General features: G+C 39.2%; 1 protein-coding gene across 1 annotated transcript in view; it reads right to left on the bottom strand.

Annotated features, from left to right (window-relative positions):
• The window catches only part of LOC122795930 (trifunctional nucleotide phosphoesterase protein YfkN-like), a 590,353-nt gene that overhangs the window by 272,420 nt on the left and 300,823 nt on the right, over window positions 1-17,110 (bottom strand). The window contains exon 5 of the mRNA XM_044064413.1: window positions 10,462-10,627. Coding sequence (XP_043920348.1) covers window positions 10,462-10,627 — 166 coding nt within the window. The remainder of the gene's footprint in view (window positions 1-10,461; window positions 10,628-17,110) is intronic.

The following is a 17,110-nucleotide window of genomic DNA, read 5'->3' as shown; positions in this document are numbered from 1 at the left end:
AGACAGACCAGGGAATAGTCTGGCCTGCAATAATGAAAAGGAACTTTTTTAGCAAACATTCTGAGCTAAAGGACTGGCCCTTGTAATGGGCTAGGATACAGAAATAATGACTAAACTGTGAAGGCAAGAAAGCTGAGATTTCCTCTTCATTAACTAAGTCAAATATAAATATAAATATAAATAACTGCTACAAATCACATTCAAAGCAGTTTTGAGGAACATTTACACTACAAAAGAGCTCTTACAGGCTGTGATTGCTGAGAGAATTGCTACAAAATCTGCAGGGGGAGTGTTCATAACAGACTACGTTTTTATAGCCTTCTCACAGTGGCCAGAATGTAAAGGAAAGAAGCTGATGCACTTTTAGAATTATCACAGTTAAAAAGCTGCGGCTGTATAACTGGGTATAACTCAAATAGGTAAGACTGAGACAAAAAAAGAGTGAGTGTGTGTGTGTGTGTGTGTGTGTGTGTGTACATTCTATATTTACAGATCACACACACACATACATATATATATATATATATATATATATATATATATATATATATATATATATATATATATATAGATGATAGATATATGTATGTATATATATATATATATATATATATATATATATAAAACTCTACTAAAACAAGTCTCAACTTCAGTACGTCAACACAGAAAACATCAACAGCAAAACAATGAAAAAAATTGAAACCCTAATGCGCATGGTCACAGATATAACTTTGGACAATGCACAATTAAACTACTGTTTTTCACACATTCAAGCCCCTCTGAATGCCCCACACCCTCTGCTACTTAAATATTCTAACTATGATATTTCACAATACCGAGCAAAGGGCATATTCCCTAACTCTGGTACTATAGCGATCTTTCAAAACTGTCGACCATCTGGTTTGTTAACCAAAGTGTGTCAACAAAACAGATATATGCGATTCGCAGTATTAGTCAAATCTGGTTAAAGTAGATATTTGTTTTGTAAAAAGCCATGGCTGATGAGAAGGCTGTATAACTTGGCATATATATCATTCCTTCTGGCATGCTGACATCATACTGTTCAGCTAATGAAGCAATAAGGAGTAACATGAAGATACGCCATTCCCAGGCAATTAGGGCACACACACGCACACAGACCCACACACACACACACACACACACCCACACAAACACACACACACACACACACACACACACACACACACACACACACACACACAGTATATACATATTTGGGGTCTATATTAGAAGAATGAAGATGCATTCTTTCAAATGCGTCTTGGTCGAACTTAAAAGGCTGAAAACGGAAAATATCGAAGGGGCTGTTAAGCAAATTCCTTCTCTGGGAAAAAATTTGCTTGGCCGCTTCGGTACTTTGCCGTTTTTGGCACTGTAGTGCGGTCTTGGAGTTGGTATATTTAAGTAGGGGGGTGTAATTCATTTTTATTTATTTATTTTGTTGGAAAAGCAATTTTTTTGAAAAAAAAATCACTGTTCTGACACTTTGACATTGTAAGCTTTCGCTTACATAGGGTTGATCAATCACCGTTCGCTTTTTTAAGCATTCAGTGATTTAATATAGACCCCATATTTGCAGTCTGTTTTGTTTGTGATGGACTCATATAATGTTGAACACAAATAATCAAATCACAAATCCTGGGAAGGAGTGAGATGAGTACCTGCTCCCCCTGCGGGATTTATATTAAAATCCATTCTAGGACTTTGCTAATTGGAGTTTCAATAATTTATATTTGACATTTTGCATGTCAATCACAAAGCATATGGGAAATACACACACATATATATATATATATATATATATATATATATATATATATATATATATGTATTATACACTCCTACACACATATTTTGCCAACTGCTACTTGTGAAAGACTTCTGTTACTTTGTACAATGATATGCAAACCCATATGAGATAAAAAAGTACATAGGAAAGGCTGACTTTACAAAACACTAACATATATTTTCAAGAAATATAGTTTTATACATACTAGAAAGTTACTGTGGTAAAGTACTTGCATGCAGTTTTATAAATCAACTGATACTCATACTGATTATACTGAAAAACAGATCGCATTTTCAAAAACCACTGAACTCCATGCTATCATATTGACATTTTCAGATATAAAAAAGCTGATGATAAACAAACAAAAAAAATTGTATTAGTTGTAACTGCAGACATTATCTAGCAGTGAAGTGCTTCTTTCTGAGGTAAAGTGCCATCTTTTTCAGACAAACTGAAATTAAAAAAAAGAAAAAAAAAAAAAAGGCTGCATACCTTCCATCCCGTTCTGGATATCTGCTCACTCCATTTTCTAGTGCTTCCAACAGCTGATTTCCTGTAATCTTAAGCGCAACAACTAAGTCAACCAATGGAAGAATTGTGTGGAGATCATAAACTGTAAAATTTCCAACCGGATGCACACGATTTGATCGTATTGATTTGAAATTGCAGCTAGACGCACTTGTATGGTCGAGGCAGATGCTCCTCCTTCAAAAAGCAATGTTAAGAACTCCAGGACCTTATTGATTGGTGCTGAAAAGGGATCGAGATTCATCTTTAATGGCCATTCTGAAAATTTCTGCTACTTACTGGAGTATAACTTTTTAGTCGTAGGTTTGTGGGAGGCTAGAACAATCCTTTGAACTGGGGAAGTAAGAGGCAAATGCCTTGCAATCTTTGGAACTGCAGAAGCCATGCAGTGAGCTTAATATTTGGCAGATTTGGATGAACTAGTCCATATGGATGGGACAAAAGGTCTGGGTCTGGGTCCAGTGTCCAAAGTTTTGAAATTAGGTGAGGCCAAAGAAAAGGAAACCAGACCCAATGAGGCCAGAATGGGCAATGAGAATTATTTGGTTTTTCAACCTGTTGGCTTTCTTTAGAAACTGAGATATGTGAGGAATCGGGAGAAAGGCATACAATAGACTGGGGGGGGGGGGCAATCATGAAGAAGAGCGTCCCTTGGCGACTCCCCTGGAGGGAGAATTAGGGCAAAGTAGCTGCTGCACCTGTTGTTTGGGGGGATGCAAAGAGATGCAGCAGGGCTGGCCCCAGTGGCAGACATCTTTTCCGCCACCAATGGATTGAGAAACCACTCGTGAGGCATTAGGATGGTCCTGCTCAATTTGTCTTTAATCATGTCAGAGTTCCCTGGAATATAAGTTGCAATTACAAAGTGGTTGGATGAAATCACCCATTGCCATACTCTGAGTGCTTCTGGACAAAGAGGGTAAGACCTGGTTCCCCTTGCTTATTGATGTACCAGACTACTGCCTTGTTGTCTGTCTAAATCACAATCCTTTCCAAGGGGAGGGTTTCTTGAAATGCCTGCAACGCTAAGAGCACTGCCCTCATCTCTAGAACACTGATGTGCAAATTGGCCTCTAGCTGGAACCAAGTGCCTTGGACTGTCTTTGCAAGATAATGCTCCCCACCCTATTTGGGATGTGTCCTTGGTCACTATGGCTTGGGGATGAAGAGGAAAAAGGGTCTGCCTGACAAAATTTCATTGGAGTGAAACCACCAACTGAGGTCTCTCTTGCACAAGTTGGTGATTAATACTGGATGGGACATTGGCTGATTCAGTAATGACCACTGGGATGCCAAGACCCATTGAAGAATCGGCATGTGGAATCTGGCCAGGGAAGCTAGAGTAATGGAAGGTGACATCGATCCTAGCATTTGTAGCAACAGCCTTGTGGTCAGCTTTTTGTTGAGAATAATCTGATTGACTTGCGATCTGACTCTTTGAAGTCTTTCTAGGGGAAGAGATGTGATGCCTGTACTTGTTTTTAGCAAAGCTCCTATGAATTCCAATTGCTGAGTTGGCTCTAGATGGGATTTTTCATAGTTTATAGTGATTCCTAATGAGGAAAACATTTGTAGAATGTAGTCTCTTGCCTTAAAATGTAGATGTGTGGTGAGAGTGGTGAGGAGTCAGTCATCTAAATATGGAAACACATGGAATCCTTTGCAGTCTGACACCCTGGGGGCTGTGGTGAGGCCAAAGGGCAGGGCCCTGAACTGGTAATGACTGGCCCCCACCCAGAAGCACAGGAATCTTCGGTATCGCTTGTCCATTTTTATATGGTAATACGCATTCTGAAGATCTACTGAGCACATCCAATCATCTTTTTCTAAAAACAGAAGTATACACTGAACTGTGACCATCTAGAACTTGGTTTGTTGAACCGACTTATTCAAGTGGCTGAGATCCAGAATTGGTCTCCAGTCCCCTGTTTTTTGGCACTAAAAAGAATCTTGAGTAGACTCCAATCCTGTCTGGTCTGGTGGGACTGCCTGAATGACTCTTTTGTCAAGCAGTTTTTGAACTTCTAAGATTGGTGGGTGGGAGGTTAGCATAATGGTTAAGATGTTTACCTTAAGGACACAAGGTACAGGGTTTGATTCTCACATGGGGTAATTAGCTAGGCTTAAAATGACCCACAAGGGTAGTTAGCCTAGTACTATCTATGAATCTATGAATTTCTTCATCCCTGTGACTGAGTGGGACATCTGAGATTCACTTCAATTCTTTTGGCTTGTCTGAAAAGGGGGGATATGGTAACCTGAGGTGATGATCCTCTGCATCCAACTGTCCATTGCTATCTTGAGCCATGCGGGTAGGTTCAGGGATAATCGTCCCCCAATTGCCTCCAGAGGACATCAGTCAGGCCTCATTTCAGGAGTGCTGATAAGAGATACCATGGAAGGAGTCCCTGGAACCTTGATTTTGCAGGCCACCTCTGCCTTGAGCATGGCATCTTCCATTGTGACTTTCCCCTCTGCCTTGGGGGAAGTCGTTGCCACATGAGTCTTAAAAAGGCCCTTGAGACTTTTTGAAGGATAGCTTCCCACTTCTCTGGTTCTTGCAGTAAGACCACTGAGGACTGGAAAAGTGTACGCCCACTGCAGAAAGGGTCTTTCCATCCTTCTCTCATCTAGTCAGGGTATCTTTAACTTTAGGGCCAAAAAGGGATGTTCTGTCAAATGGAGCATTGACGAAAGAAGACTTTAATGGCTCCACAAATTCACATAAGTACATCCAGGCATGTCTCCTAACAGCTATGCTTGAACGTGTTGCCCTCATAGTCCCTTTAGCTGTGTGCACAATGAGCCTCATGGGCAAATTACAAACAGAATCAAGGTTTGCTAGCTAAGAAGTTACGTTTTCTCTAACCCCTTCAGCTACTGCTTCTGTCAGAATATCTGAAAGTTCTTTTATCAGATCTCATTGAAGTCTCGTGAAATGTGCCATGTAATTCAAGGACCTCAGTGTGAAGGTCAATGAAGCGTGTATGTGCTTTCCAAATCTATCCATCACCCTACACTCTTTATTATGAGGATGAATAGCAGCACTTTCATTGGCAAGTTTCTTTTTGGTGGCTGCCACTATGGCATCAAATGTTATTCTTTTTCCCAATGCTGCTGATGTTGGGGAGCTGACAAAATACGGTCTAGTGTCTTTGGGACTGGCTTGATAGAGTCAGGTATCTTCCAATCCCACTGAGCAATTAACTTAATCAGATCGTCAGTGGGTGGAGAGATCCAGGAGGTAGATGGTCGGGCATGGAAAGCCTCTAGGTATACCAATTTCTCTGAGGAAGGCAGAAGGGAAGTCCAGCCATCACTCTGTTTCAGGATCTCAAGAATGTCTCTGAAGGGGACATCTTCTGGGAATGACCTTGGGGAACCTTCCCTTTCATCAAAATCCGTATCTTCAGTGAAGGACTCTTCAGGGAAGTCTAAGTGCTTTCTCTTGCACTTTCTCTTCAGGAGTACCTCTTTTGTGGGATGGGGTGGAGAGATATCTGAAGAGGGGATGGTCACAACAGTTGGATCCTGAGGCTTCAGCACCTGCTGTCCCAGGGCAGAGGCTGGAGGAAGCTTTGGGTGAATGGAAGGGCAGAGCTGTAGGTCCGATGAGAGTGGTATTGACCCAATGCCCGCAGTGGACAATGCCCTCTCCATGGCTTGGAAGGCAGACCCCCCCCCGTAGAGGAAAGGGAGCTCAGAACCAAAATAGACTCCTTCAGAACTGAGGTCACACCTCTCACTGAAGAGGCCACCTCCAAAGCCGAAGTTTGTGTTGAGCTAATGTGTGCCCATGCCCTAAGTGGCATGGATGGCTCCGACAACACACGAGTAGAACCATGCCCCTCAGAACCAGTGACAATGCTGTGAGCCCAGGTGGTCTCCAGTATCAACAGAATCAAAGAGCTCAAGGCTGTTTTTGGTGCCAGAGAAAAACTCTGACCAGCACTGAGACAGTTAAAACTGGGACTATCGGCACCGAAAACTCTGAAGGCCTAGTTGGGGTCAGAGGAGGAACAGTTACTAGAGTCGAGATAGGAAAGGGTCCAGAGCTCGGAACTGCTGAAGTGGACAATCCCCTCACCACCAACAGCTGATCCACCGGCCTCAAAATATCAGATTCTGTGAGGCTGTTGTTGGAATGGACCAAACAGACCGACAGGGATCTTGGTCTGTCCAAAAAGGGACTCGGAGGTCGGTCTACGAATGGGTCCACTGATGGAGACTACCTGATACAAATTACAAGGTCTGTCTTTAAAGGAAAATTCTTTTGGTTCCAAATAAGTTTTTGAAATAGTGGTGGAGATAGTAGAGTAGTAACAGTAGTAGTCGGAGCCGAAGCAATTGGTGCAGAAGCAGGCACTGATGTCACCGAAGACATATTCTTTTCCCCAGTCAGTTCCAAAGAAACTGCGGGAACCGGGGATTTCTTAGGCATTTTAGATAATGGTGCTGAAGATAATGTCAGCACTGAGCTGCTCCTCTTCTTAGAATGTTTCGATGAAGAAGAAGGAGAGTTCATATCCATTTTGGACTTTGGAGAACCAAATACAGCCTCATTTAAAGAAATTTTAATAAGACCTTTTAGGATAAGCTTATATATGGCACAGTCATCCTGAAGGCGCACGAGGTCCAAACACTATACACATAGGGAGTGTCTACCAGAATTAGGTAGCTTGCTTTTGCACTTCTGGCAAAACAGACACACACACACACACACACACACACACACACACACACACACACACACACACACACACACACACTTATTGGTAAAAGCTTAGCTTGAGAGTTTTGGAAGGTGGGAGCTGCAATAATGGCCAAGTCAGTTCTGAGATAAGGAACCAGACCTACAAGTCAAGGATTAAGTGAAGATTGACAACATCAGATCTATTGTTTTATACACAGTGGCAAGCCTCCTGAATTCCCCGCACCACCTGGTACATAAATATTCTAACTCTGATGTTGTACAATAGCAGGGAAAGGGCATATTCCCTAACTCTGGTACTATAACAATCTTACCAAACTGTCGACCATCTGGTTTGTCACCCAAAGTGTGTCAACAAAACAGATGCCAACTTTAACCAGATTTGACTAATACTGTGACTGCTTTATATATATACACACACATATATATATATATATATATATATATATATATATATATATATATATATGGGTTCACTACATAAGACCGAAAACTCATAATACTGATGCCCATAATCCCGAGAACAGATACCCGAAAGAGGAAGAGACGGGAAGGCTAGAAGCGCGAAATTTAAAATCCCGAACACTACACTAAACATGCACCACACACATACACACACCCAAAACACAAACACACAAACCTACACTACATACAAGCAGGGGGGCAAGCCCCCCTGCACCACCCATGTGGGGGGTTGCACCCCCCACACACCCCCTACTTAAATATTCTAACTCCAAGGTCACACTACACAGACAAACACACGAAAACACCACCACACACCTACATTCCCCTAACACACACACACACACACACACACACACACACACACACACACACACACACACACACACACACATCACAGTCACAACACACACTTACACACACATTGAAGCCCCTAACCAACACACTCAAACACAGATACTTACCTGACCTTCCACCTATTTCACCTATCCGGTCACAAACTGCAACAACAAAAGTTCACCGAACTTCGGGATTTTGAAATTCGCTCTTCTGGTCTTTCAGTATTTGGGGGTTTCAGCTATATGGTCTCGAGATTTTGAAATTTGATATTTCCAAATTTTGAGATTATGTACATATATATATATATATATATATATATATATATATATATATATAAAATTCCTTCTGGCATGCTGACATCATACTGTTCAGCTAATGAAGCAATAAGGAGTGGCTTGAAGATACGCCAATCCCAGGCAATTAGGGCACACACGTGCACACAGACATGCAAACACAATATATACATATTTGCAGTATGTTTTGTTTGTGATTGATTCATAGAATGTTATACACAAATAATTAAATTACAAATCCTGGAAAGGAGTGAGAAGACGTACCTGCTCCCCCATATTAAAATCCATTCTAGAACTTAGCTGATTGGAGTTTCAATAATTTATACTTGACATTTTGCTTGTCAATCACAAAGCATATGGGAAATGCATACATATACATATTCAGAGAATAAGGAATTAATAACAAAACTAGGTGACAGACCCAAAATAACAATAAGGCATGATAAAAACTTCAAACAAATATTGGATACTATTAATAATAATACCAACATAACTTCAAGTTCCAAAAACATGTCGATATGTGGTAATTGTCCCTATTGTAAATACATTCATGTAGGACATATTATTAAAATAAATGGATTTACCTTAAGAAGTAAATTCAAAAACAACTGTAATTCAAAGATGGTTATATATGTGGCAATATGTCAGATATGCCACTGTTTCTATGTGGGCAAAACTATCAGAAGACTTCGAGATAGAATATATGAGCATGTGTATAACATCAAAAAATGCAACGGGGAAAATGCTCTTGCAAGGCATATTAGTGAATTTCCAGATCATAATTTTAAATTTTGGATATTGGATCAACTTACACCAAACATTAGAGGGGGACCAATTGAATTACAATTGGAACGTTTGGAACTTATTTGGCAAATTAGATTATTTTCATATTGCCTACCCGGATTAAATGATATATGTTCCATTATGCCTATTTTAAAACTTCGTAGCCTTACAAGGTAATTTTTTCCCCCTTTTTTCCTTTCCACATCCCCCCATCCCCCTCCCCCCCTTCTTCTCCCCCCCCCCCTCACCTCTTTGGGACAATGTACACATGATATACTTATTTCCATTTGTTATATTTGATATACAAATGTATAACATACTTTTCTAAAACAAACGTGTATATATACTTGTGGTACATTTTGTTAAATTTTACTAGTTTTAAACTGTGTAAAATACGCATATATTTGGATTGCTAATAGCAACATAATGTTTATTTATTACAAAATATTTTAAACAGGTATTGTGTTTGTATAAACAGATGATATATTAGTTCCCATATATTTCAATATAACTCTGGGATATTAGATATATATGTTCATTATACAGGAACATTAAATTGAATAGTAGAAGTTCTAATAATATATTATTACTAGTTTAGCGATCTGCTAAAAGTTATTTTTTAATGCTTATTTCAAAAAATTATTATTGAAACTTATGAATTGATGCTTGTTTTAAAAGGTTTCCAAAGGTTTATGAATTGATGCTGGTTTTTAAATTATTTAAATAATTTGTTTTTATTTTACTTTAAAAGTGTTTAAAATGTTAATATAACAAGTAACGGAACATCAGCTGATCAGCAGGAAGTTACTTAAAGGATGTAGCTATCTAATTAATTTACCCTCTGATGAAGTTCGTACACAGTGCGTACGAAAAGCTAACTTAGTGCTTAAGGAATAAAGTGAGTTCTTTTACATACTGCAGTTGCCTTTTGTGTTCGAATATATATATATATATATATATATATATATATATATATATATATACATACACACACATATGTGTATATATATATATATATATATATATATATATATATATATATACACACACATATATATATATATATATAGATAGATATATATTTTATACATTCTTACACGCACATATTTTGACAACTGCTACTTGTGAAAGACTTCTGTTACTTTGTACAATGATATGCAAACCCATATGAGATAAAAAAGTACATAGGAAAGGCTGACTATACAAAACACTAACACACATTTTCAAGAAATATGGTTTTATACATACTAGAAATTATTGTGGTAAAGTACTTGCACACAGTTTTATAAATCAACTGATACTCATTATATCGATTATACTGAAAAACAGACTAAGAAGCATTTTTAAAAAACACTGAACCCCATGCTATCATGTTGATATTTTTAGATGTGAAAAAGCTGATGATAAAAAAAAATTATATTAGTTGTAACTACAGACATTATCTAGCAGTGAAGTGCTTCTTTCTGAGGTAAAGTGCCATCTTTTACAGACAAACTGAAGTTTAAAAAAAAAAAGAAGAGAAAAAGGCTGCATACCTTCCATCCAGTTCTGGATATCTGCTCACTCCATTTTCTAGTGCTTTTAATAGCTGATTTCCTGTAATCTTTAGCACCACAACTAAGTCAACCAATGGAAGAATTGTGAGGAGATCATAAACTGTAAAATTTCCAGCAGGATGCACACGATCTGATCGTAAAGTACCTAGGAATGCAACCAAAATTTCAGCATGGAAAATAAAAAGTGAATGGCATAAAGCACAAAACCTTCTCTCATGCACTCAACAATGTGTCTGATAAATATAAAATCATAGGAGCCAAACTCTGCCAATGGACATGGAGAATTCCACCCACATAATCTGCCCATTACTGTGCCTAAGGACAGAAAGCAGCCATTTCTTGGTAACCAGTATCTTAAAGCTTTCTAATTTCCATTATAACTGTTTTTTGCTGTATCATACAACGATTATGAGCTTTGAGAGTTGAAGTTTTAAGGACTTTTATAATGAGACCGAAATATATTTGTTCTTCAGTGTGGCCACAATAACACCAGTTCTAGTGAAATAGTGGCAAATGGAATAGCATGTGTATTAAAGCAATTATAAATAGACTGTGACTAAATAAACTGTGACAAACAAGATTAAAGATGAAAATGAAAAAAACAGTAAATATCACAATACTTAAATAACTGCTCAAATAACAACGGGACAGAAATTTTGTTTGTGTTTTCGACAAAAAAAATGAAAAACTGGTATAAAACCGCAGTTTTGTGTTAAGTATACTTACCACAACAGCAGATCTTCAAGAAGTGGTCACTAGAACAGTTAGTATTGTTTGGGTTGTGTCCACATTATTAAGTACTTTCTCCCAGCCTGAAATCACAAAAGAATTGTCTTATTCCATGTGAATTCCCAATGTGGCTTTCATGCTGAGTAGGCATTGATGCAGGTAGGTGTAAGGGTCCCTTACATGCCCCCTGGAGTTACATATTCTCTTCTAATCTTCAAGACAGAATCCCACAACAGGAAAGAATGGTTGTGGTAGGCAAACAGCCCCTTCTTTGTGAAACTTCGTAAAGCATTATATTGTGACCAATGCTTTGGCAGCAACCAAATCAAGACTGACCCACTGCTCTAAGAGGCATAACACTGCAAAACTTTATTAAAAGAAAATATGAAGTAAAACAGATAAAATCAGTACATATTGACTTGTCCAATAAACTTAGGCTAAGTGTTTTCCTTCCTATAATGTACAGGACTTCTTCAGAACCAGTTATGTTGTGAACAAGCCCTTATTTAAATAGAACAACTTTCCCGCCCATCATAACAAATCATTACGTTAAAGACATAGGCATGGAGAGATGAACTGTTTGTATGGAATACGCTTGTCTTTTCGGCTTTTCCCGGTTAGGTGTCGCCACAGCGGAACTCCGGTCTGCTAATGATTGGCAGTAGCTTTTTATGGTGCTCAGTTGCCAGCCCGACGCCCAACCTTCAGCGACGGCACGCCCATTCACGCATGTCTTTCGGAGGCCACTCGACCATTGGGAGGACATGCAAACTCCACACAGAAGGCACTCTAGCTGAGAATCGAACAGAAGAACCTCTTGCTGTGAGGCAACACCGCTACTGCTGTACCAAAATATTGAAAATAAACAGTACTTATGTGTTATTGCAACCAGATTTTCATGGTAATGCTGGTTGCTTCGGTTTGCATGAAAAAACACAAATAAAGTCTTATAAACTTTAACGTTTTATGTAATGTGTATAAGGTTTAACTATGTTTAACATTAAAACTGCTGACAAAATAAGCCTTGAAAATAGGTTTCTCATGTTACCGCCAGCATCTGATGTCAGCTAAGCTTGTCCCATACTGCTTTATATGCATTCCTTTTCTTGTGCCATCAAAAGAGTTGTCAAAGCTGTAGTTAACAGGTTTTTCAAAGGCAGATAGGTTTTTACATTTTTAATTGGATAGGCAGGGAGTGACAGAGCTACATTCCCTTCGAATTTTTAGGTACATGTCATACGTTATACAGTTGCCTTACTGCATGTTTTTATAAGAATATACACCTTCAGAACTTTCAGGTATCAATACTACTGCTGTGACACACATTCACATTCATCCGAATGAAAATGCATGAAAGCAAAGACAACAAGCAACAACTTTTCTCAGTAGATCCTTACTGAAAAGGTTTGGAAATTTAAGCACTAACTCCAGAAATAACAAAGTAAAGCAGAAAAATTAAATCCGGAAAGCACCTTACATTGTACGCTAAGTCCCACAGTGCTTTCAGGTCAATATACGAACACATGCAACCGCTCTTATCGCTGAACTCAACGCTCTGGCATTTTTACAGCAGGCTATCCACAAATCCTGAAGCTGTACATGATAATTCCCTAAAAATTTCCCTAAAAAAGCACTACCAGTATCCCAGCACACTTTGGAATACTTTACCCTTCCGTAATACATTTCTTTTTCGATCGCTTACTAAACGTCAGTAAAGTCCATTGGATCACAAAATCTGGTTGCGATAGCATGTAAGTACCGAAATAAACATGTTCCATTTGAAATTAGTGAAATTAGTGAAACAAAATGCAAAGATTCAAAGCTAAAAAAAAACACTCAAATGAGCCCTATAATTTAAATCTTCTGTGCTTCTGCTCACTCATTATAGAAATAGTGTCACTGAGCCCTGGTGGATTTGAAAAATCCATCCTTATTTCTCATGACATTTCTCTATATAAAAGATGTTTTTTTCCAGTCTCCCCCATAGATCGTACAATGACTTTTCTCTAAAACTAAAAATTTAAACTTGTTGAATTTATTACATTTTAATCCATGTTTTGCTAAAGCACTTGTCTAAAGCCTTTGACACAGTTTGTCACAGCAAACGTCTTCCTCACTATGTCTCTCTCAGCCCACCCTTCTATGGTTCAAAAGCTAATTGTCCAACAGGTATCACTTGGTAAAATGTCAATCTATGCTCTCTCTCCTTATCTATCAATTACAACCAGTGTACCACAATGCTCTATCCTTGGTCCCCTCCTCTTTAACATTTTCATCAACACACTCCATACTTCCACACAGCAGGCCACCCTAATACAACACACAGATGATTCTACTCTATTTTGCACATCTGACAACGCGGTGCACCTCAAAAAAATTACTCAGGAAGCTTTAGCAGCCACTGAAACATGGCTTTGTAACTCATAATTCACGCTCAACCCAAAAATGACCAAAGTACTAATTTTTTCCATAAATCCCTCTCTCATGGAACAACTAAATTTAAAGCCCAAGAAACCAAAAAAGAAAAACATCACATTATTTTATTTAAAACAACCCTCTAGTGCCTCAGCTTACACCAAGCCTTCAAGGAATATAAAATAATTAAAACTAGTCCCTCCTATATACCAGCAGTAATACAATGTCAGTTATATCTAATTAAATAATTATACAATTATATCATTAAACAATCCAATAAAAATTAAGTAAGGTACTTCCAAAAACATTGTGTGTTAAGCCCTCTAGGGGCCAAAGTAAAGTATTTCAGAATAAACTGTGCCTCTTTACACAACAATTTTTTTGTAGGTATACAACCTATATCACAATACACTTGTTCTAATATGGTGGCCTTAAGGCCACTAGGATCACAATTATGAAAACTTTTAAAATGTAGACCTAAAGGGATTTAAAGCTTGCTAGCTTCAGGCTTACTAGATTTAATGTCTCTTAAATGCTCTTGTAGCCTCTTCTTAAAAGCCCTTTTCGTTTGTCCTATATAAAAAAGTTCACATTTACATTTAATGGCATAAATAACACCCTCAGTCAAACAACTTTATTCCCCCTTAACTTTAAACGGTACACCATTAATATTAAGAAATGTCTACTAAATAATCACAACAAATACATCTTTTGCATGGAAAAGTAACTCTATTCATAACACAATTTGCTAATAGATTCATAGGTTCATAGGTAGGTACTAGGCTATTGGCCCTAGGGCCTATATAAGACAAGCCAAATGGTACCCTGACTTTTGCCACCCAAGAAAATTATTTTCCTGTGCCCCTGTTAAGTAGAGTCACAGAAGTGATCCCCGGGGTGAATTTCCGATCTCCCATCCAATCATCAAGATTTTTCTTGAAGAGTGCTAATGAGGAGCTATGTTTGATATAGATAGGTAGTTTGTTCCCAAGTATTGGAAGTCTCTGGGACAGGAATCTATCCCTCCAGCATGTTCTGTTTATTGTGATGACAAGGTTTAAGTCCCTAGAGCGTGTAGCTCGGAGGGATAGGATTTCTTTAAGTGGGGCATGTCCAACAGCTCTGGGTTTGACATAGCTTTGTACGTTAGAAAATCGTCTCTGAGTAGGTGATATGTGACAGAGTAAAGCTGAAGTTTTTTGAGATAGTCTGCATAGGGCATCTATTTGAGGCCGGTAATCCACTTTGTGAGGTATTTCTGTGGCCTTTCCAGTTGTTGTAGATGTTTTGTGAGGTAAATACCAAAAGGGGCATTGTACTCTATAATGGGTCTAATGAGTGATGGGTAGAGGGAAACAATGACCTCTTTTTTCCTGGATGAGAAACCTTTTGTGATGATGTGTGCCATGTAGAAGGATTTCCTGAGTACTGTGGCGATGTGATTATAAAAGTAGAGACTACTGTCCACCTGTGTCCCAAGATCTCTTATCACACTTTCGGTGTTAAGTAGACTACCGCCTATGTGGTAGTTCATGGGTACAGAGTTTTTACCAAAAGGGATGACAATGCACTTTTTGGCATTGAGCTTGAAGCCATGGCTTTGACACCAGGCATCTGTCTCAGTGAGGCCCTTTTGTAGGATGTCCACATCGTTAGGAGTTTTGATTATGACTCCTAGTTTGCAGTCATCTGCGAACTTTGTTAGTCAAAGACCTTCTGTGTTAGCCTGTACTTCAGAGAAGTAGATACCAAACAGGAGAGGACCTAGGATCGAACTCTGTGGTACTCCACTTGTCACTGGTCTGAAGTTGGATTTAGAGTCTGTTACTTTCACAGTGTGGGTTCTGTCAGTGAGCCAGTTGGCAACCCATCTTGTGACATAGGGATTTATACCTAGTTAAGTGAGTTTATCTATAATTCAAGAGTGGGGGATGGTGTCAAAAGCCTTGGTGAGATCTAGATAGGCTGTGTGAAACACCTTACCCTCCTCTACGACTTTGGTGACCACTTCAACGAAGTCTATCTGGTTTAGGAGACATGATCTGCCTTTTACAAACCTGAACTGGGTAGGGTCCAGAGTTTGGAGATTACCAATGTGATTGTTTATAAGTTCCATGATGATACGTTCCATAGCCTTGCAGACCAGGCTTGTCAGGCAAATGGGGCAGTAGTTCCCGGGGTCTGTGGTGGCTCCCCCTTTGTGGAGTGGGATAACCATTGCTGTGCGCCCATTCAGTGGACACAAAGCCTGAGGTGAGGCTATGACTGAACATGGTACTTAGGTGGGGTGCCAGTTCATTCTGTAGTTCATGTAAAAAGCAGCCTGGGATGTTGTCAGGTCCCATGGATGCTGTGTTCTTGGCTTTGGAAAGTGTGTTTTTTACCTGTGCAGTCATAATTACAGGAACTTTGCATTCTTCCGGTATACAGATGGGCCCCTTAGGGGATAAGAGAGGGGTAAAGTTAGCACTGAACCTATCTGCCAGGATGTTGCCAATATCAGTTGGTTCTGTATATTTAGTGTCATTTTGCTGTAACTCAGAGCAGATCTGAGTGCTGCCATTGAGATTCTTGACATAGCTATAGAATACTTTGTGGTTGTCTTTAGAATCAGTGGTGATTTTGTTCTCGTAACTAGCTTTGGAGGATTTTATGAGGGATCTCAGCTTCTTACTGAGGCTGACCACAGAGTTCCACCAATCATGGGATTTTACTCTTTTTTGCAACAGTTTCTTTCTTCTGTTGTATAGTTTGTTTATGGCAGGGGACCACCAGATTGGCTTCCTTTTTTTGGAGGATAGCATCTTGGTTGTGTTAGGGATTGCACTAGCCATGCACTCATGTAAGTGCTTATAAAGTGCAATTGTATAGGATTCAGCAGTCATACCTCTACTGTCCATCAGCATGGGTGTCGTGAAGTTTGCTACTTCTGTCTTAAGAAGCGTGAAGTTGGCTTTGGAGAAAACTTTTACGGTGGTTTCCCTAATGGGGGTGGGGGTGGGATGTGGATGTCTAGGGTGATTTGCTTGTGGTTGGATCTGACCAACAAGGAATTGACCTCTGGTATGGAACACCGGTTGCCCATGTTGGTAATGACCAGGTCTAGGATACTGCTGCCCCTGGTGGGGGTATGGATAAGGTGATCCAAGGCATTGGAATTTATGAATTCCAGAAATTCCAGAAAACGTTGGTACATGAGTAGTTTTCCCAGTTAATGGTGGGGTAGTTGAAATTGCCTATTATTAGGGTGTTAGGTTGTACCCTAATATTTTCCAGTGTATCAAGAAATGAAGAGTGGGAATCCTGGGGCATGGTGGGGATCTGTAGCAAGCTACAATTTGGATTGCGGTCTTGCCCAGAGTTAGTTGCACTTGGATAATCTCGGATGCATTATGCTGAGCAACTAGCCTAGAGGTGTGGATATCCTTAATGAATATGGACACGCCTCTGCCTTTAGTGCTTCGGTCCAGGTTAGGTGGCCGAA

This window comes from Protopterus annectens, chromosome 2.part2 (genome assembly GCF_019279795.1).
Source record: "Protopterus annectens isolate FY-2018-M chromosome 2.part2, PAN1.0, whole genome shotgun sequence".
In the NCBI taxonomy this organism is placed as follows: Eukaryota; Metazoa; Chordata; order Ceratodontiformes; family Protopteridae; genus Protopterus; species Protopterus annectens.
This window is presented reverse-complemented; position numbering and strand designations above follow the sequence as displayed.